General features: G+C 48.5%; 1 protein-coding gene across 2 annotated transcripts in view; it reads right to left on the bottom strand.

The window, feature by feature from the left end:
- Positions 1–21,958, bottom strand: part of ENTPD3 (ectonucleoside triphosphate diphosphohydrolase 3) — a 38,225-nt gene extending 16,267 nt beyond the window's left edge. The window contains exons 1-5 of one of the 2 annotated variants that reach the window (XM_043595683.1): positions 21,863–21,931; positions 21,433–21,495; positions 20,854–20,905; positions 15,194–15,321; positions 7,384–7,501 (exon numbers count right to left, since the gene is read on the bottom strand). In XM_043595683.1, the coding sequence (XP_043451618.1) occupies positions 7,384–7,501; positions 15,194–15,321; positions 20,854–20,893 (286 nt within the window). In that variant the 5' untranslated portion in view covers positions 20,894–20,905; positions 21,433–21,495; positions 21,863–21,931. Of the gene's footprint in view, positions 1–7,383; positions 7,502–15,193; positions 15,322–20,853; positions 20,906–21,432; positions 21,496–21,862 lie in introns of both variants that reach the window. The other variant, XM_043595682.1, reaches the window with a different exon arrangement.
- Between the last annotated feature and the right edge of the window lie 263 nt (positions 21,959–22,221).

Here is a 22,221-nt window from a genome sequence, read left to right on the forward strand (position 1 = left end):
TAAGAAAAAGGTCTCATTACGGAAATTTCAAACATCAATAGAAGTAGGGAAGAAGGTATAATGGACCCCCTTGTATCCACCTCCCAGCTCTCACAATGATCACCTCTGGTGTCGTCTGTTCTCTCTCCCCACAGAACGAACTGCAGAGATGGTATTATTTCATTCTTTTTTTTTTTTTAATTTTTTTTTAACGTTTATTTATTTTTGAGACAGAGAGAGAGCACGAACGGGGGAGGGGCAGAGAGAGAGGGAGACACAGAATCTGAACCAGGGTCCAGGCTCTGAGCTGTCAGCTGTCAAACTCGGGAACAGAGAGGTCACGACCTGAGCCAATGTCAGATGCTCAACTGACTGAGCTACCCAGGCGCCCCTAAAGATTTCATTTTTAAGTGATCTCTACATACCACGCAGGGCTCGAACCTACAACTCCAAGATCGAGAGTCACATGCTCCACTGACTGAGCCAGCCAGGTGCTCTAGTAAATTCACTTCTTCACAGAATTTCCACCCAATGGGTTTTGAGACACAGTAAAAGGTGGGACAGGAAAAATGAAACAAAAATTCAAATCTATTCCATGTGTTCAAACGTAGAGGGGAAAAAAGAAATCTTGTCATGATTTATCTTCAGGAAACGTTGTGGCATAACTATATGTAATTTAAGATGTTATCCTAAACATTAAATATGAAAGAATACCAAAAAGTCCACGTTTATCAACGTCAACAAGAAATAACACAGCTAGAGAGACCTATAACTCAAACAAACCCATGACAGGGTTCCTCAGCTTGGTCAGAAATCTCCGTGAAGCTGAAATGAACGATCACAGAAAGACTTGAAAGTAGGGTTAGGCAAGAATTCTTTTTTTTTTTTAATTTTTTTTAACGTTTATTTATTTTTGAGACAGAGAGAGACAGCATGAACGGGAGAGGGTCAGAGAGAGGGAGACACAGAATCTGAAATAGGCTCCAGGCTCTGAGCTGTCAGCACAGAGCCCGACGCGGGGCTCGAACTCACGGACTGCGAGATCATGACCTGAGCCGAAGTCGGCCGTTTAACCGACTGAGCCACCCAGGCGCCCCAGGCAAGAATTCTTTTAAAGCAGTGTGAGCGCCTGCCTGCTATTAACGCCTGTAGAAATGAACAGAACCAAATTCTAGTTAAGGTGCCCGTTTTCTCCATATTCATCTTTTCCCTCCCTCTCGCCCTCCCCCCACCTCTCTCTTTTCTCTCCCAGTTTGTTTGAATTAGAGTCCAAATAAATTCCACCCGTTCCAGTTGGCTTGTGTGTCTCTTGAGTCTCTCTTTTTTAAAAGATTATTTATTTATTTTGAGAGAGAGAGAGAGCGTGCACGCATGCACAAGTGGAGGAGGGGAAGAGAGAGAGAGAGGGAGAGAGAGAGAATCCCAAGCAGGCTCTGCACAGCCAGGGCACAGCCCCATGCAGGGCTCAAACTCATGAACCCCGAGATCATGACCTGAGCCGCAATCAGACGCTTAACCGACCGAGCCGCCCAAGGCGCCCGGGCTCTACTTTCAAAATACCTCTCAAATCTGAGCACTTCCTCCCCTCCCTCCCCAGCACTGTTCTAGATCAGTTTCTGCACGTTGCCACTACCCCCGTTTGGGGCCGGACAGTTCTTTGCTGTGGGGCCGTCCTGCGCACTGCGCAATGTTTAGCCGCATCCCTGGCCACCACTAGATACCAGCAGTATCCCCAACCCCAGTGGGGACAACCAAAAATGTCCCCAGACATTGTTAAATGTTCTCTGGGGAGCAAACTCGCCCCACGCTGACAAGTACAGTCTCGGCCAGACCACCGTCACGTCATAACTTCATGACATCATAACTTCATGACGTCATAATAGCCCTGGTGACCCTGCTTCCGGTCGCAGCCTCTGACTCCACGTTCTACATCCAGAATGCTCCGTGAAACGTAGAGGTCATATCCATGTTAGTCCCCTGACCAGAATCTCCTAGTGGCCTCCCAGTATAGTCCGAGGAAGCCGCATCTGAGCACAAGTCAGACGCCTCACTGCAGCTCAGGGCCTCCGCGAGCCGGCCTTGGCCGAAGTTCTGGCCTCATCTCTCACCTTTCGTCCTCTTATTCATCCTGCCCCAACCACAATGGCCCCTCTGCCTTTCCTAGAATACGCCGAGCGGCTTCCGCCCCTGGCCTTCTCCCTTGCCGGGCCCTCTGTTCAGCACATTCTTCCCTCAAAAATGTGTATGGCTCACACTCTTGCACTTTGCCTCTGTGCAACTGTCCCCTCTTTGTCCTTCCCTGATGATCCTGTCAAAAACAGCAGGACCGCTCTCTGTCTGCCTACCTCGCTGCTTTCTCCGTACAGCACTTCTCCCTGACGTGTTTCATACCCACTTATTTCTGATCTATCGCCTCGATTCGAATGCAAGTTCCACAACAGCACAGACTTTGTATATTTTATTTATCTATTTATTTACCTTTTATTTTTAATTTATTGTTATCTACTTTTTTTTAAGTTTTTATGTTTATTTTTGAGAGACAGAGAGTGCGTGAGCAGGGGAGGGGGAGCGAAAGGGAGACACAGAATCGGAAGCAGGCTCCAGGCTCTGAGCTGTCAGCACAGAACCCGACGCGGGGCGCGAATTCATGAACGGTGAGATCATGACTTGAGCCGAAGTTAGATGCTTAACCGACTGAGCCGCCCAGGTGCCCCTATTTTTATTCACTTTTAAATAAGCTCTGTGCCCAATGTGGGGCTTGAACTCATGACCCCAAGATCAAGAGTCAGATGCTCCACCGACTGAGCCAGCCCGGTGCCCCTGTATATTTCAGTTTGGAATCCCCAGCAAGAACAGTTACCGGCAAACAGTTGGCACTCAATACATATTTATGAGATAAATGAATCAATCAGCCAATGAGATTTTCAAACCAGTATGAAACTCTATACTAAGGGGATCATGCAGTTCAATCTGGATCAGCCAGAGCTGGTCTCTGGAAAGGGACTGGTTAGGAACCTTGCTGGAATGTCAAAACTTGGGGTATCTGAGCATGTCACCTGAGACCTATTTGCATAAGGTCCCATAAGCCTCCTAGAGGGAAGACGGGATTGGGCTCATGGGATCCTGGGACTCACAACCCTAAGAAAGGAGGGTTGGAACTGCTATTCCAATCTGGAGAAAGGCGGCTGGACAGATGACACAAAACTTACTCGAGGACATGTACCCAAGCAAAGGATGCTTTCAAAACTGTAATGGCCAGGTCCCCAAAGCAACTCCTTAAGGCATTTCAACGGAGGAGATGGCTACACTTAGGCCCCAGTAGAGTTCAAGCACTGGTTTAAAGGGAACACGTGAATGTCCTTTGTGGGAGGAGATAGCAGCAGGCTTTAGCACCGCACACTGGGAAAGACAGGAGGGGCGTGTAGGGGACCGGTGCCCTCCAGGGAATGGCTTTACGACAAGCAGCCAGAGCTTCAGACACCAGCATGGGGACCAGCAGCTAAGGCAGCACCCGGTGAACTCAGGAAAACAGCGGCAAGTGAGGAGTGATGATACTCACCAGGTCCCTCCTCGCCCACAAGAAAGAAATCTCCAAGAGCCTGGGTATCTGGGAAACACTGCAGGGCAAGCAAGCGTTCACCACCCCCTCAGACTGGCCAAGGCAGGGGAGCCCTGGGAAATTTGCAACTGGGAAACCAGAAACCCAAATTATCCTTGGAGAAGCCACGTGTCTTCAAGGCGATGGCACTTGCCAAACTTCAACTCTGTATTTTGCGATTTAGTTTGTGGTCTTCTGGTCATTTGGAGTATATATATGGATCCCTGAGGCTACTACGATCAAAGGGAAGACTCATTTATGGATATGATGTGGGCTCCATGACCCTGCCCCTCCCCTAAATCACATCCTGGGTGGCCAAGGGCCCCTCCCATGAAGGTCACATCTACCCCTACAGCCAGAAGATCATCAGGACTGACTTGGCTGAATTGCTCTCCGGGTCTAAAGACAGATCTGGACAGACTAACTTTGTGGCAAGAATATCCAGGAGCTCTAAACCGTGCCATGAATAATAATAGCTAACACTTACTAAGTGCTTACCACGTGCATTTGCTACCTGCTTTACACATATCATGTCATTGAATCTTCAAATGATTCCCAGGGGGTGGGCATTACTATTCTCATGCTTCGTATTTTAGAGATGAAGAGATTTTAGAAGACTCAGAGAGGTCAGAAACATCTCAGGAACTCACACAGGAGGGATGAGGTGACGTCTTAACGACTGCCCTACATGACCCTCTCTTTTCTGGAAGTGGCTGGTCTCACCTTTCAAAATGAACATCCTGCTGCCCTCTTTCACGCTTGAAGGGGAGGAGATGGCTCAGAAGTGAGGACAGCAGAGAGGCGATCTCCGGCTGAGCTCCGAGCAAGGCCGTGGCCACCCGTGTCTTGTGGATAACAACGCAATCGGTACTCAGAAAACATCCGAGTGCCCCGTTGTGAGAGAGGCCAGCCAGACGCCCCTTCAAATAAAGGCTTAGGGTTTCCGCTGTCCGCTCCTTCATGGTTTGCCTTAGCTGCAGACAGCTGCCTTGCTCAACGTCTTGCTCTTCCCAGGATGCCGCCATCCAACAACTGAGGGCAACGGGGGTGTCGCAGCCCAGCCAATTTGGGCCATGCAAGATAACTGATCGCCCGGAGCTCTGTCAGGCGCATGTGCCAGTATGACTTCTCTTTCCGGCCAGTCCTCCTCCTTCTCCCTTCCCCCCACAGGTATGGATCTCTCACAATTACCTTGCATCCCAAACTCTATCTCAATATCCGCTCATCGACAACCTAACCTGGACACCTAGGTACCGGGGTAGGTGAGCTCCTGGCTGCCCTCCATTGAAAGGCAGATGATCAGAATTCGCCCTGTTATTCAAAGATCTCTGTTAGCCTCCCTGTGGGAAAGGCTAATTCTGCTTCCCAGCTTTTTCAATGCCATGACCCCCAGAGATGATTATCTTTGGGCAGATCATGGAGGCAAATGAAGGAGGCTGCTTGGGGCCGGGGGAACCTGTCCAGGGTCTCTAACCTGTTGTCCGTGGGCTGAGGGTATACCTCAGTAACACATTCAGGATGTGTTAACATCCTGGTCAGGAAGCTCCAGGCCAAGTCAGAGATCATGATGCTCTGGAGAGGGTGGTTTTTAGAAAGGCACACACATAAGGGATGGATCACTGGGTTCTACTCCTGAAACCAATACTACACTGTGTTTGAATTTAAATACATAATTTATTTAAACAATAAGTTATTTAAATAAATACATTTAAAAGAATAAAAAGGCACACACAGACACACACACACTAACCGGGGTTGGTTATGTGTACCAAAGACTTAATTGTGGGGTACTTGAGGCTCAGTCGGTTAAGTGTCTGACTCTGGGTTTCAGCTCAAGTCATGATCTCACGGTTTGTGGGTTCGAGCCCCACACTGGGCTCTGCACTGCCAGTGTGGAGCCTGCTCAGGATTCTCTGTCTCCCTCTCTCTCTGCCCCTCCCCCCACTCGTTCTCTCTTTCTCCCCCCCCTTCTCAAAAATAAATAAACCTTAAATATAAAAGACAAGATTATAAAACTTTCACTGAAGGATATCTTTATGATCTCAGGCGAAAGGATTTCTTAAATACACAAGAGCAAAACCATAAAGAGAAGACTGATAATTGTGCCTACATAAAAAGAACTCCTATTCACCAAAAGACACAATGAAGAGACTTAAAAAGACAAATCATTAGCTGTGAGGAAATATGAGAACATAATAATAATGCTAGCTGGGCACTCATATTCACAATACGTATAAAGAACTCCGGGGGCGCCTGGGTGGCTCAGTCGGTTAAGTGACCGACTTTAGCTCAGGTCATGGTCTCACGGTTCATGGCTTCGAGCCCCACGACGGGCTCTGTGCTGACAGCTCAGAGCCTGGATCCTGCTTCGGATTCCGTGTCTCCCTTTCTCTACACCCCTCCCCCACTCATGCTGTGTCTCTCTCAAAATAAATAAACCTTAAAAAAAAAAAAAAGGAACCCCAATGAGTCAATGAGAAAAAGTCAAGAATAGGAATTTCACAAAACCAGAAATGATCATGTGACATATAAATATAAAATACATAAGCATATTTATAACTTATAATGTTATAAGTAAATTAAAATATAAATATACTCAACCTTATCGCTTCCGTAATCATGGAAACACAAATGCCCATCAACAGGGAAGACCGTATGAGCTTCCTCTCCTCCCTATTAACACACATGGATCTTAAAAACCCGACGTCCGTAAACGAAGCAAATTACAGAATAAATGTTGACTCCATTTATGTGTATACATGTTTGATCCCGCTTTCAAAAGCAGGAAAAACTAAACGCATAAGGATGAAATTGTAAGAAGGACAAAGGAAACAGTGAATGTAAAATTCAGTCTATGTTGGGGAGGGTCATTAAAGATGCCGAGAATGTTCTGTCTCAAGGGCAGGCATCTCTCAGGCCAAATCCAGTTCATCACCTTTTTTTTTTTTTTTTGTACAGCCCATGGGCTAAGACCATTTTTACAATTTTAAATACTAGGGAAAAAATTAAAAGAATATGTTGTGACACTTGAAAACTATATGAAATTCAAAATTTCAGGGTCTATAAATCAAGCTTTACTGGACCCGAGCCATGGCCGTCTGGTTATGCCTTGTCCATCTATCTCTACCACCGCCAACCCCCGCCCTGACATACACGGCCAATTAGAATACCATTCCCCTACTGGAATACAATTTTCCACGACTCCCTCATGTTTCTGCATGTCCTACGAGCAGAAGTCCCGACTGCCTTTGCTCCGGATTATACTTTCAAGGCTCAGAAGATAGAGACAGCGTTTCCCCCCAGGTCAAGAGGCAGGCATTATAAATGTCTCAGGTTCCCTAATCTCGGGGTTCCTCTTCTGTAATACGACCCACCGTGCGAGCAGATACTATCTGGCCCTCCTTACATCACCTGGTGCAAAGTGAAACTCAGAGAACCAGCACAAGAAAATGCTGATACTCTGCCTACTGCTAGTGCTGTGAGTAAGAAACCATCCTTTGTTCTGACCCAGGAGACTTGTGCCTTCCGTCAGCATTCAAGCAAGTGTGGCAGGGTAAAATCTCACACCACGCACCGCCATGTTTTAGACATGAGAAAACTGAAGCCCAGAGGAAGGGGGTGACTGGCCCAAGGTCACTGCATGGATGGGGAGTGCCACTACCATTGGATGACATATGTTCCTGACGCCCAGTGCAGTGCTCATTCCTGCCTCCAGGCAGCTTCTTGGGATCCCTCCAGGCCTCCCAAGGCCCTTAGGACTCTCCCTTGCTTCCCTTTGGGCCTCTTGCACACAGTCCGGGCCTTACCTTTCACACTACACTTGAAGGTCTGACTGACCACTCCAGTATTATTCTCCTTCTCCGCTGGCCACTGATAGACGTAGACGGTGGTTCTGGAAGACCCGGCATCGAGCACGATTCCGTACTGAACAAAAGGGGGAAGGGAGAGTCAGAAATGGGCTGGGCCTCTCTGAGGACTCTTTTCCAATGGGCCACCGAGAACCCCGAATACTCTCCAGAGGGTAATCCACACTGCTTCATTTGGGGAGGGGCTGACCAAGGGAAAAAACCGAGTTTCTCCAAACCAACTTTGTCTCCTTGGGCTGTGGGGGAAGGGGATGGGGATGGGGTGGGTCAGGTGTTCTGGGGCATGGTTCTCACTCTTGGCCCACATTAGAATCACTTGGGGAGTTTTGGAAACTCCCAGGGCCAAGGCCACATCCCAGACCCATTAAATCAGAATCTCCGGGAGTGGACCCAGGCATCGCAGTTTCTAAAGCTCCCTTGGTGATTCCAATATGCCGCCAAGGTTGAAAATTAATACTCTGAGGATCTTACTTGTTCCCTGATTCTTCCTCTTCCAGACCTCTGAGGTGGGGGGACAGAAGCCACCTGGGCCTCAGGAGGGAAATGAAAATAGTCAGTCGCCTGCTGCCCTCTGTTCTTCAAACTTCCAGGCCAATAAGCCTGAAGTAAATATGGGAAATTCTCAGAAGGGTGACTGCACTGGCCTGCAGAATGAAGGTATTCACAATTCAGGAGAAAAACCCCAAAATGCCAACTAACGTTGACATACTGTCCCCCTTTGGTAACACGGTACATGGACAGACGGGGGGGGGGGGGGGTTCTGCCAGAGCAGTGCCAGGACTAGCTGTGCTCAGGAGAGCAGGCTAGGAGTCCTGGACCATGTCCCCACCTTGAGGCAGGCATCAGGAAGCTTCCTCCCCTGAGGGTGTGGCCCAGCCCAGGCCCTGGACCAAGCCTGAGCAGGAAAGGGCATGCGTTAGCAGCCTACGGGGATTGGAATGAGTAATGCTGACCTAGGTCAGTATGTGCGTGGGCCCGGAGTCAGCCCAGGGCAGTGGAGGCTTCTGGAGCTTTTCTCCAATTCCACTGCTGTTGGGTTAAGCTAGCTGGTCTCAGGGAGGAAGATGAATTTGGGTTCTGGAAGCAGGTCGAACTCAGACGGATGCTTGCTTGCTTTGCGACCCTAGGTAGCAAGAGGCCTAACGTCTCTGGGTTTCCTCATGTACAGACGACTTAACTTGCAGAAGTAAACAGACCCTATGCCTAACACTCGTGGCTGCTCAATAAACACAGGTGATATGGAAAGATCAACAAAGCAAAATAAACAAAACCACAAAGACAAGAGGAAAGAGAAGTAAATAACACCCCTCAAATCCCCCTATTGTTATAACACCTTGTTATACATCTTTTCTAATGGCCACCTGTGCATACAGCTACATATATGAAAATGCGGTCAGACATATGTTTTCAATTCAACCCAGGATTATACTGTACGTAGACTTTTCCAACGCTCTGTTCTTACATAAAAAGTGTATCATGTACATCTCTCGCCGCCAATAAAAATACTGATATCGCTTTCAATACATTCCCCACCTCTTCCGTGAGATGTACAATAATCCATTTAACCAATTCCCTGATGCTAGCCATTTGGGAGGGCTCCAGCTTTCTACTATCAACAAACGCTTGTTTCATTTGAAACAAGGGGACCGAATAAAAACGGGTGGCCCTAGCTCCTCAATCGCAGCTTTCTCATTATATTGAGACGAACATCCTGCGTCCGTCGGTATTTGAACTTAGACACCCTCCTAATCTCAGCCTTCAGTCTGACGAATGCTGACGGGGATCCTGACATGACACCCCCCGGGGGAACAAGGAAGGCATTGTTCACAGCCTGCTCACCCGGAGATTAACGCACAGGTGGCACAGAAGGAAACCGGGCACTCAAGCGATCTGAGCCTCCCTACCAGTCCGATTTCTCTCCTCCCTCCTGCTGCCGACCCCCCACCAGCCCAGCACCGGCCCCTGGCCCCTCCACACTGGATCCTGACTACAGGAGGGAGCACACGTGAGCAACCACTCCACAGGGTCCCCACCCTTCCCAGATCTTCTGGATCCCAGCTCTTCACAAAGAGTGCGTTTTCCCTGTGAAGGAGGCTTGGGGCTGCTGTGCCAAACTCAGGAAGGAGGAAGAAGGGCCATTTTCACGTTCATCGTCATCCCAGCTGGCATCCAATTTTCACCAAGGTGGGAGCAGCTGGCCCTCCCCTCGGGCACCTGCCGGATGTGCTGACAGGGACCAGCCCTGAGCCCGGGGCTACTCCTGAGGACTAGGTATCCACCCCACCACTGATCGCTGATGTTTTCCAAAGTGGAAAAGTTGGTCTTTTCGAGACCTCCCTTACCTAAATCAGCGGAACTCAATGTGGTTTGATGGAGTGGGTGGGATGGGGACTGATTTCATTCAGTTCAGCTGGGCAGTGAGTAACCCCCTGTCCAACGCAGTGTCAGAAAAGAACGTGGCTTGAATGTAGAACTGAAACAGTCTTCCGTGAGAACCCCATGATCCAAAACTTAAGGGGTGTGTGAGCTTCTAACAAAAGCAAAAGTCGTAAGAACAGTTTTCTTAGATTTGTTATTAGCACTATCATCATCATCCATCATCATCCCTCTCGGCATAATAAGAGGGATCCTAGTAGTAATACACATTTGTGGAGCACTTCTAATATGCCAGGCATTGCCCAAAGTGCTGTAGTGTTGCATCTACAGGGCAGGTGTGGTCATCCTTCCCACTTGACATATGGGGAAACTGAGGCTCACAGAGGTAAAGCATTGCCCACCGTCACAGACTTGGGCCCGAGCTTGGTTCTAACTGGCCATCAGACCTCTACACACAGCCCCCATGCTTTCACTGAGTTCCAAGGAAACCAGGTCTAACAGGGTTGACTGTTTAGTAATAAGGTGCCTAGGGTGCCTCGGTAGCGAGTCGGTCGAGCACCCAATTTTGGCCCAGGTCCTGATCTCACAGTCTGTGAGTTCGGGCCCCGCATTGGACTCTCTGCCGTCAGCTCGGAGCCTGCTTCAGATCCTCTTCCCCTCCCCCCCCTCTCTGCCCCTCTCCCACTCACATGAACACACACTCTCTCTCTCTCTGTCTCTCAAAAAAAAAAAAAAAAAAAAGATGCCTGGTGCGTAGAGCAGACTTTCTTTGTTCAGACAAAAAGTCCCTCAAAAGCAAGCTTGTAGCTAAGTAGTATGCAGACCTGACTACAGAGGAGGTGGACCGATGTGATGAAGAAGCCACATCTGTCTGGAAAGGAAGAAACTAATTATCCAACTTTCGCTCTCTAAGGGGTAACCAGGAAGGGCCACAAGGCACCAGAGATCCCGGCTGATGACTGATAACCAATGAGGGTTACAAGGGAATGTTTTTTTGTTTGTTTGCTTGTTTTTGAGAGACAGACCGAGAATGCAAGTGGTGAAGGACAGAGAGAGAGGGAGAGAGAGAATCCCAAGCGGATTCTGCACTGTCAGCGCAGAGCCCAAGGCAGGGTTTACACCCACGCAGCATGAGATGACCTGAGCCAAAATCAAGAGTCGGACGCTTAACCGACTGAGTCACACAGGTGTCCCTACAAAGGAATGGTTTTAGCACAGCCTGGTCTCGTGGTTGTGCTTTGAAGAATAACGGCCAAGCACGGGAGTGTGACTCAATACGGGGATCTCATGTGACCTGAGCGGGACTACGTAGGCCCCTCTTGGACACTGATGTCCTGTGGCTGCAAGGGGCAGTGGCAATGGGGTACTGATCATACTGGACTGAGAAACTCCAGGGCTTCTAGACAGTTGTGATTGGGGCTGGGGAGGGAGAAGTCTCGAGAGGAAGAGATTGGACTTCATGAGAAGGAAGCAGGTGGGGGGCTGAGTGAAAAATAGAAGTGATGCCACCATGTTTACTCTTCAGGCTGGTGGAGCAGGTTGGACCAGAACAATGAAAATGGCACTGGGGACGCGTGGACCCTTGACTGAGTTTTGATAGTTCTGCTCTTAAACTCCGATAGACCAAGGTTAGGTAAGCCAAGGTTGCATGTAATAGCCAGCTATCATGACCTTTCATTAGGGTCTTAAGGAAAATTCCAGCCCACCCCCACCCCCCACAGGCCATTGTGGAGCCGACTCTCGTAACCGACTGTCATCTTTACACAGAGGCAAAACAACGTTCAAGGTTATGAAAACACAAACATAACAACGTAAAAGCCCTTGAATTCATTCAGCTTCACTTCCACAACTGCCCTTCCCACCCCTGGCACACACCGAAGAGCCAAACACAAGAGGCTTGTCCTCAACCTGAGAAGGGCTGCAGGTGGAATGTTCTTTCAAGTGGCCGTTCTGCTCCCGGTACCCCCGGCTCAGAACATCTGTCTTTTCTCACATTTAATCCACCCAGCTAAGCAGAATGAGTCCTCTGAGTCAACATTCCAAGGTGATACAACTTCTCGTCCCCTGCAACTGTGACTGGGGCCTGGCAGCGCGATTCTGAGCAGATTACAGGTCCCCTCTTTGAACGAACTGTCTGCTAATTGGTGAGCGTGGGTCTTCTGGTCCTTCTAAACCCTCGTTCGAGGCCCTGTTTTCTGTTCTCTTTTGTTTCTTAGGTCCCACGTCTGCTATTTCCAGTGTGAGCAACTGTGAGAAGCGATTCACCCTTTCTGCTCCTCCGTTCCCACCCGTGAGTAATCATATCCACGTGGAATAGTCATGGAGGGTTCCCTGCCCACACGCCTCAGGCCTTACCGCTGTGCTGTCCAACCATGCGCTTTCCACGCGTCTAAAGGCTTTCTCTAGTGGCCGAGCCCACCTGAGCATGCGGCGTGCCAGAAACACGAGGGGGTTGGCGTCTCCCAGGGAGCAGCCACTCCGCCAATGGCTAGTGGAAGCTGGTCGTGTAAGTACGTCCTTGAGTGGGATACCTGTGAAGCAGGTGTTCCAGATGCCCTTTGGTAGAGGACTCACCTGGGGATGAGTTTTACACTGGCTCCCAGACTGAGAGTCCTCCCCAGGACTGAGCCCCCACTGCCCACAGTGGTAACCTGCTGGGTGGCAGGCCCTCCAGGGGCTGCCTTCCCTCCTGTCTCACCTCCCACCCCCTACCTGTGTTTCCTCGGGTCATTCCCAGATGGCCTGCTTTTACTCACATCTTTGATCAGGGGAACCCACCTGACCCAGGAGCCTGAGACATGTGTGCTCCTCTCTTTCAATGGTAGCCTCCTTACTGCCCTGGGGTCTACTTTTCTCTACTCAGTTTACTCTTCTAGTCTTCTAATCCCTCCACGCCCCTCCAGTATGAACAGAGGACTTACCTCTTACCTCCTAGAACAAGTGAAAGCTAGCGGCTGTCAACTGCCTTAACCAACCCATCCCAAACTTCTTCGGGGCCTGAGGGAAAATTTTTTAAATGAAGACTTTTACTCCCCCTCCAAACTTCCACCCGTCCTCACCCCACACCCCTGGCCAATCCACAGAGCAAAGAGCCTCACGCACCTGTATGCAGACTCTAGAAGGTGGGACAGCTCCGACCCCATATCCACGCTCTGTCTACACTTCCTGCAAATGGCTGCCCCTTTGCCACCCCTCAGATCACTGGTGAGGTCGGTCCTCAGGAGGAGGTCCACACAGACCCTGGCTTCTGGAGTCTCAGGCACCACAGCACATTCTAGAAGGGGACGCACGACTCTGGGTGGGCACATTCCCTTGCGCCATGGAGAGGGATAAACCTGGAATACAGCTAGAGCTGGTTCCTCTGAAATATGGGGTGTAAGAGTGGTTCCTGGGGTGTAAGAGTGGCTCGTGGGGTTTAAGAGTGGCATTAGTCTTGCCCCCAATTGGGGGGTACTTCCATCCCCCCGTTCAGCAAGCCTTCCTGCATCTGCGCCCACCCTCCCCCACCCATCCCTCCTGTGCAAAGGAAGATAAGTTCTCTAGTCAAGGTCAGTAGCTCCTCCTGGGTCCCTCATTCTGAACTTAGGATCAGGGAGAGGAGGGAGGTAGTGAAGAAAGCCCTGGCCTCGGGAACAGGAGGGACAAGGTTTCAGTTCCCGTCCTGCCATCCACTGGCCAAACCCATGGTTCCTCACTTGCAAAGTGGGGGTGACAATGCTTGCTTTGTCCCCCTGCTATCGCTGCCGCAAGGGTTACATGAGATAATTCAGGGAAAAGTGCTCACCAAGCTGAGAAGTTTACAAAGCATAAGGAGATGGTGATACGCCTGGTTGCGATCCTGATTTTATGCAGTTTAGAGAAGAAGACAGTGCCCCGAGGTTGGGAGAATGGCTTCTCTCGGCCTTGGCTATTGTCTTTAGACAACCAGATAATCTGTTTTTCTCTCATCCCTGGACAGTTGCATAAGGTTGTTTTTTTTTTTTTTTTCTTCATGTTATTCATGGGGCCTGAGATTTTTTTAAGTTTATTTATTTTGAGAGAGAGAGAGAGAGAGAGAGAGAGAGAGAGAGAGAATGAGCAGCAGAGAGGCAGAGAGAATCCCAAGCAGGCTTCATGCTGTCAGCACAGAGCCCAACTCGGGGCTTGATCTCATGAACCATGAGATCATGACCTGAGCTGAAATCAAGAGTTGGTTGCTTAACCGACTGAGCCACCCAGGCGCCCCTGGAGTGGGGGGTGGGGGGAGGCGGGGGCTGAGATTCTTAAGTAAAATGTCTTATAAAAGAACCAAATGCCATCATCTAAAGGAGTTTTACTTTAATCCTTCAGAAGAGCAGCCTCAGAATGGTGGGTCTAACTCACCCACACGGCCGAGGCAATATTAGTTTCTTTTTTATCTTATAAAATTAAAAAAAACTTCTATTTCAAATACAGCCTTTGAATAGTCACTAAGAGCAGGAAGATGTAGACAGGATTCTTGAGGTCAAGGGTAAAGGCTAAATGAGGTTCAAATAACGGTTGGTTTTCTTGGCTCCTATGGCCCTATAGCTAAGAAGGGTTTGTACATTTTTAAAGAGTCATAGGAGACAAACAAACAAAAAAAAGATACGTGACAGAGACTATAATGACCTTTAAAGTCTAAATATGTAGTACTTAGCTCTTTATAGAAAAATTTTGCCAACCTCTACCCAAAATGACTGAAGGACTCTTTTCCCCTTCGTCTGACAGTCTTGCACAGGGTCACCTCCCATCACCTTTACATCCAAGGCTGGGGTGATGTATATGGTTCTCAGACTGTCGGACATCATTTGAGAGGTCATTTGGGCACTTATCAAAAGGGCTAAAAGTAGCCTCTGAAACTGAGCACGGGTCCTGAGTAATTTTTCAAGGGGAAGAGTCAGAGGGATCATGGCACACTTTTAGACTCAAGAGAGGTTGCACAAATACAGCTCAAGGGGACCTTTTCAAGTCATTGATGTCTTGTTTACCAGGTCAGGCCAGAAGAGGAGGCTGGGTCTCCCTGGCTTCACTCATGGTCAGGGTTGTGTGGTCTTGGGAAATGTACAAGCTGCTAGATCTCTGGCAGCCTTCTGGAATCCTTGGCTACAAGGTCTAGCTTGGGCTCCAACAGTCAGGAGTCAAAGCAAGGCCATACGGTCCTTGGAGAAGGGTCACCATTATCAATCTGTAGTGTCAAACAGCACAAAGCCGGTATGCCCAGAGCTTCTCCCCTGGGTCTTATGTCAAGGATCCCTGGGTTCTTCCTTGGGTCTTCCCCCACTGGAGACGGGGTAAAGGGTTTTCTTCTAACTCATGGCCTTAGAATACCTGACGTCATAGCCCATCCCTTCAGTGCCAATCCCTTCACACTTACCTTCAGTCCTGGAAGGAGGACCTCTTTCTGGTGAAACTGGATGAGTGTGATGGTCACAAGCACCACAACACTCAAAATCAAGACCACCAAGGCGATGATGGCTGGGGTTCGAGAGAGGGCCTTGAGGCCTAAAATGGAAAGACCCAGAAGACACATGAGGGGAAAGTAGGAACAAGGCACTGGCCTTTTTTGTAGAATCCAAGGACTGGGTGCACGACTGCATGCCTACAGCACTTTCTCTGGCTTTAGTAAGGCCAAGACTTTTTAAGGCAGAGGAGTGATTGGGCTCCAAAGCCCATTTATCTTTTCTCCAGAGAGGGAACTAAAACGCCATTTGCAGAGAAGGGGTGTGTGGTTTAGTTTCCTGGTATCTCCCGAAATGTGTTATGCATATTATCGGTCAGCCCTGAGATGCTTTACAATAACATTTACTTCAATGGAGATGAAAAAATATGGGTTTTCTATTAATGCCAGCGGTATAATATCTCATTTAAAAATAACATCAGACAAAGAGAAATGAATACTACGCTTCAGATATAGTCAATGATTATCAGGCTCAGTACTCAGTGACATACTGTCAAGGAAACAGTAACATGTATGAATTTCTGAAATATTTGAGTTTCCAGTAAGATGTCAACCTCAGCCATTTTTCCTGTGTCTGCAGTGAAGGTATAGGGTTTCCCCTACATTCACAAAGAATCACTAGACCCACGTGTTCACTCCCAAAGGGGTCATGTCATCTCTGGTACTTGTAATTCAATCACAACATGGAAACTATACTCATTTAAAAGCAAAACAAAACAAAACAAAACAAAACAAAAAGAAGCATATGAATCATCTTCATCTAAATACATAGCCTCTGAATAAAGATAATTATATCTGTATTGTATAAAGGTACATGATTACCATAATGGACTGATGATTAACTAATATTGCTTAACTAGATCACTTAAAAAATGTTTTTAATGCTTTATTTGTTTTTGAGGCAGATCGTGAGCTGGGCAGGGGCAGAGAGAGGGGGGAGACACGGAATCCAAAGCCCGCTCCAGCACAGAGCCTGACGCGGGGCTCGAACCCACAAACCATGAGATCATGACCTGAGCTGAAATTGGATGCTTAACCAACTGAGCCAACCAGGCGCCCCACTTAACTAGATCATGTTGAGCAGATATTTACTTGGGTCGTAAGAAACCAGTATGGGCTAATGGAAATTTCATAAATGCAGTAGCAACAGATTTTTTTTTTTTTTTAAAGAAAGAAACAAATACTGTTCTGTACTGAAATGATTCCATTCACGTGAAGTTCTAAAACAGGCAGGTGACTAAGATGAGAACAGTGACAGTCCAGAGGGCTGGGGCAGGGGTTCCCCGGGAAGGAACACAGGAGCACTGTCTGGGGTAATAGAAATGCCCCATATCGGGGCGCCTGGGTGGCGCAGTCGGTTAAGCGTCCGACTTCAGCCAGGTCACGATCTCGCGGTCCGTGAGTTCGAGCCCCGCGTCAGGCTCTGGGCTGATGGCTCGGAGCCTGGAGCCTGTTTCCGATTCTTTGTCTCCCTCTCTCTCTGCCCCTCCCCCGTTCATGCTCTGTCTCTCTCTGTCCCAAAAATAAATAAAAAACGTTGAAAAAAAATTTAAAAAAAAAAAAAAAAAAAAAAAAAAGAAATGCCCCATATCTTCACAGAATTGTGGAGTATATGGGTGTGTGCCTTTGTCAAAATTCATCAAAACTTTCATAGTCCTTTGAGGAAAATGTGAAAATTAAAGTAACCAGCTCCACACTTTACACACTGTATGTTAGCCAATTTGACAATAAGTTATATTAAATAAATAAATAAATAAGTAAGTAAGTAAGTAAGTAAGTAAGTAAGTAAACCCTTCTGGGGGGAAATTTAAAAAAAAAAGGTTTAAGAAAAATAAAAGACTGACAGAATTCCCCAGGGCAGAAAATAAACAAACAGACAAACAAACAAATAAATAAAGTAAACCACTCCTTAGGTATAATTTCCCTTAAAAAAAATTTTTTTTTTCAATAAATTGCCCCATCCTGGGGTGCCCGGGAGGCTCAATTGGTTTGATTCTTGATTTTGGCTCAGGTCGTGATCTCACGGTTCATGGGTTCGAACCCTGCGTCAGGCTCTGTGCTGACAATGTGGAGTCTGCTTGGGATTCTCTCTCTCTCTCTCTCTCTCTCTCTCTCTCTCTCCCCTCTCTCTCTCTCTCCCTCTCCCCTGCTCATGTTCTTTCTCTCTCTCAAAATAAATAAATAAACATGATAAAAATTAAAAAAAGAAATTGTCCCATCCTAAAAACATCCCCTTTTGGAAGACAAGGGTACCCAATTTAGGGGCACAACTTAAGATCTATCCATTTCACTGTATATAAATTATACTTAATTTTTTTAAACATAAAAAGGCATTCAATTAAAATATTGACTTGGGGATGCAAGCTGGTGCAGCCACTCTGGAAAACAGTATGGAGGTTCCTCAAAAAATTAAAAAAAGAACAACCCTACGACCCAGCAATTGCACTACTAGGCATTTATCCAAGGGATACAGGTGTGCTGTTTTGAAGGGACACATGCACCCCCATGTTTATAGCAGCACTATCACAAAAGCCAAAGTATGGAAAGAGCCTAAATGTCCACTGATGGATGAATGGATAAAGCAGATGTGGTATATATATACAATGGAGTACTACTTGGCAATCAAAAAGAATGAAATCTTGCCATTTGCAACTACGTGGATGGAACTAGAGGGTATTATGCTAAGTAAAATCGGTCAGTCAGAGAAAGGCAAATATCATGTAACTTCGCTCATATGAGGACTTTAAGATGCAAAACAGATGAACACTCGAAAGTGAAGCAAAAATCATTTAAAACAGGGAGGGGAACAAAACATAAGAGGCTCTTCAATGTGGAGAACAAACAGAAGGCTACTGGAGGGGTTGTGGGAGGGGGGATGGGCTAAATGGGCCAGGGACATTAAGGAATCCACTCCTGAAATCATTGTTGCACTATATGCTAACTAATTTGGATGTAAATTAAAAAAAATAAAATTAAAAAAAATATTCACTAAATAATAGTCTTGGTAAAACTATGACATAAATGTAAATGGTGATACCCAATTGGTTTTGGGGGTAGAGTCCCATGATTCATCGCTACATACAACACCCAGTGCTCATCCCAACAAGTGCCCTCCTCAATGCCCATCCCCCATTTTCCCCTCTCCCTGACCCCCCATCAACCCTCAGTTTGTTCTCTGTATTTAAGAGTCTCTTATGGTTTGCCTCCCTCCCTCTCTGTTTGTAACTATTTTTACCCCTTCCCACCCCCCGTGGTCTTCTGTTAAGTTTCTCAAGTTCCCCACGAGTGAAAATACATGGTATCTGTCGTTCTCTGACTGACTTATTTCACTTAGCATAACATCCTCCAGTTGCATCCATGTTGTTGCAAATGGCCAGATTTCATTCTTTCTCATTGCCAAGCAGTATTCCATTGTATATCTAAACCACATCTCCTTTATCCATCCATGTGTTGATAGACATTTGGGCTCTTTCTGTAATCTGGCTATTGTTGAAAGTGCTGCTGTAAACATCACCAACTGGGCATTTAAACGTAGATGAATTAATAGGGGCACCTGGGTGGCTCAGTCGGTTAAGCATCCAACTTTGGTTCACGTCATGATCTCACGGTTCCTGGGCTGGAGCCTCGTGTGGAGCTCTGTGCTGATAGCTGGAGCCTGCTTCGGATTCTGTGACTCCCTCTCTCTCTGCCCCTCCCCTGTCCATGCTCTGTCTCTCAAAAATAAATAACCACTACAAAAAATAAATGTAGACGAATTCAAATAAAATTAAAAACTCAGTTCCTCTGTCTCACTAGCTACATTTCAAGTGTTCTATAGCCACGTGTGTTCCTATTCTAGAACATTTACTTGTAGATCATATAACCTAGGCTTTGCTTCTTCGTTGTTTCTAGGAGACATTTTTCTGGAAAGAAAAAAGGGCATGTGTATAAAACTGTATAGAATTAGGTTCGGTCTCAATATCCGATTATATCACAGTACTGAGTAGCTGGCAAGGCCAGTCACGTAGTGCATCTCTGTAGCTCAGAACAGCCAACTCTTCTTGCCCATTCTGATTTCCCTGAGGTACAGACACTTCCTGTTACTAAAGGTGGTCACCCAACACCCTAATTCTCCTACCTTGTCACGGGGAGTGTAAACCCGCACACCATCAATGGAGAGTGGTTTGTCAATGTTTATCAAAGTTCCAAAGGTGTGTGCCATCTGACTTGCAATCCCACTTCTGGGAATTTATGCCACGGAACTAGCCCCGTGTATGCAAAACGACTCATACCTAAAGTTACTCACTGCAGAATTGCATGTGACAGCAACTGGAGGGAGGCCAGCCACTGTGAAGTTGACCTTCAGAGCCTCTAAATGGGTCCCAGATCAGTTTTCTGTGATTCCAGATAAAAGTACGTGAACTAGCCAGAAACCAGTTTATCCGCAGACGTAAGAGTCTGATCAACATTTAAAGAATATGTCACATGTCAGTGTCAGTTTTACAGGTTTAAGGCACTTTCCGCCCCCCTAACAGGACACGGGAGAACTTTAATTTGCTAAATTAAACCGTGTAACAAGTTAGCCTGATGTGTGGTATTACAGTATATGTGTTAAAATTTCAAAGCATTTTGGGGGGAAACCTGGAAATCAAAGTAAATTAGCTCTTTAGGTACAATTTCCTTCTACAGAAAAAGACTTGTATAAACTGCTTCTACTATCCTAAAATCATACCCTTTTGGAAGATAAGAATGCCCAGTCTCGGGACACAACTAAGGATTATGTGTCCAGGGCAGGGAGGGGGGTGATACGTGAGCAGTGGCTGACCACACTGGACTCCCCAGTCCTTCGCCTCAGCAGTTTTCAGGTAAAAAGCTATGATTACCCTTAAGCAGACCTTTGCCCCAGCAGAAAAGCGTATCACAAAGCAAAATGGGCCAGACCAGGTCTCATTCATTTAGGGGATACAGCCCAGAGCTGTGCTGTCATTAGGAGTGAACAAACCCCGTAATTACAAGGTGTCTACCTGAGAGTAGGGAGGCCAGACCCTTCTGGGCTTCTAGACAAACAACCGCAAAACATACTCCAGAGGCAGGCAGGCAGGGCAAGCTTGGATGCGGGTGTGTGAGAGTTCTGCACATGTGCCTCCGGTGTAAGGGGTAACAACGCTGACCTGGGGTGGGGTGGGGAGCGCCGGGTGCCGTAGGTGCTGTGCCAGCAGCAACACTTGGGTGGAAGTAGAGGACTGATCTGAGGACCTCGCAACTCATCACAAAACCAACAATACTCTGAGGCAAACCTTCACACACAGGTTGGTAAGGGAAACCACAAAGGGCCAAATTAGTGGCTTATGCAACCCGGAAACACCATTTAAGCAAAACATGCACGTTACGTTAGTCCTCGTTTTGTGTAACTTTGATGGAAAGCCTTACTTATACCTGAGGCATGCCTGGTGGTGAAAGCCTGGCGAGCAACTGAGGCTCCAACCAAAGCCCTTAAAGTCACTGGCAGGGGACAGACAGGCGTTAAAACACTGGGGGCTGAAGCGGGGATTGTGCCTTGTCAATATCACACTCGCTGCCTGTTCGGAGATACTAACCTGCTTGCTCACAGGGTTGGCGGGTCAGCAGAGTGAACATCTTTCCTCCCAACTGTAGGTGAGAGAACACAGAATGACAGTGTGTCCGTGGACCCTGACTTCAGCTCCCCAAACGTGCAGTGTCAAACCCAACTTGGGGGCGCCACTAAAGAACATCTGTCCGGGGGGCGGGAGGGGGGTGATGTGGAAGCCACGCAGCTGCCTCTTAATCCTGTTTTTCAGATAAAAAGGCTATGATTACCTTTAGCAAAGGAATCTCACTGGTCCCAGCAGAAAAGCCCATCACAAAGCAAAACCCGCTTTCCAACCCACTTCACTTCTTCCAAATCAAAACCTTCCGGGGGACACATAACACCTGAGATCTTCGGCCCCGGACCCAAAGCTCGGCTGAAATTCTAGCGTCCCCTCCGCAGACGCGAGGAAAAGAACGGGTCTGCCCAAATTTTAAACAGAAAATCTTCAGAGAAGAAGTCAATCACTTCCTGCAGATTTTTCCACCTGTACACACCGCCCTGGGCAGAACGAATCTTCCACCTACTGGTAACATTCACAGGGCTGAGGCAGGGCTCTCCAACTCACAGCAGCAGGGCGGGTTCCTGGGGGGGGGAGGGGGGTCGGCGACCGGTGAACTTGGAGTCGCCCCTGGAAGCCCCGGGAGGTTTATTTTTAGCTGCCGGCTGGAACCAGCTGCAAGGGGATCCAGGGCCCCCCGGATCCAGCGCCCCAGGATCTGGGAGGCCCCGCTCTGGCACTGCGTCTCCGCGCAGCCAGGCTCTCTGCGCGCCGGCGCATCTCCGGGCCCACAGATGCGCTCGGGGAAGACGCGGCCACCTCTCCCCGCTTGGCACGGACCCCTCCCCGCCGCCCGAAGGTTGGGGCGCGCGTCCTTCGGTCCCTCCCTCCCTGCCTCTGCGGAATCCGATTTCGCCTCCTTGCCTCCCAGCGCCCAGCGCCACGAAGCTTCCAGCGCCTCCCTCGGCGGCGGGGGCGCGGGGTCCCCGATCCTCACCTGCGCGCGGACGCTCGGCGGAGGGCGAGCTGCGCTGCCGCAGTGGCCGCCGGCCGCCAGCTCGCGGGAGGCTCTGCGGCGGCGGGGGAGGCGGGGGAGGCGGGGCTGCGCGGGGCGGGGGCGGGGCCGCCGCGGCCCGGCGCCGCCCCCTCGGCGGGGTCAAGGCCCAGCACCTTTCCTACGCTTCTTCCAGTGCCCTCCGTCCCCGCCCCGCCAGCGCTACCTGGAGAAGGTGAGGAGGGTGTCGACTGCCCGACTCCCTCTTCCATCAACGTCAAGGCCAAGAACGCTTGGACCTCTCTTTCGGTTTCCTCCACCCTCACCCCAAGCCCAAGTGGAGGGGGAGTGGGGCCACGGAA

Source organism: Prionailurus bengalensis, chromosome C2 (genome assembly GCF_016509475.1).
Source record: "Prionailurus bengalensis isolate Pbe53 chromosome C2, Fcat_Pben_1.1_paternal_pri, whole genome shotgun sequence".
NCBI lineage: Eukaryota > Metazoa > Chordata > Mammalia > Carnivora > Felidae > Prionailurus > Prionailurus bengalensis.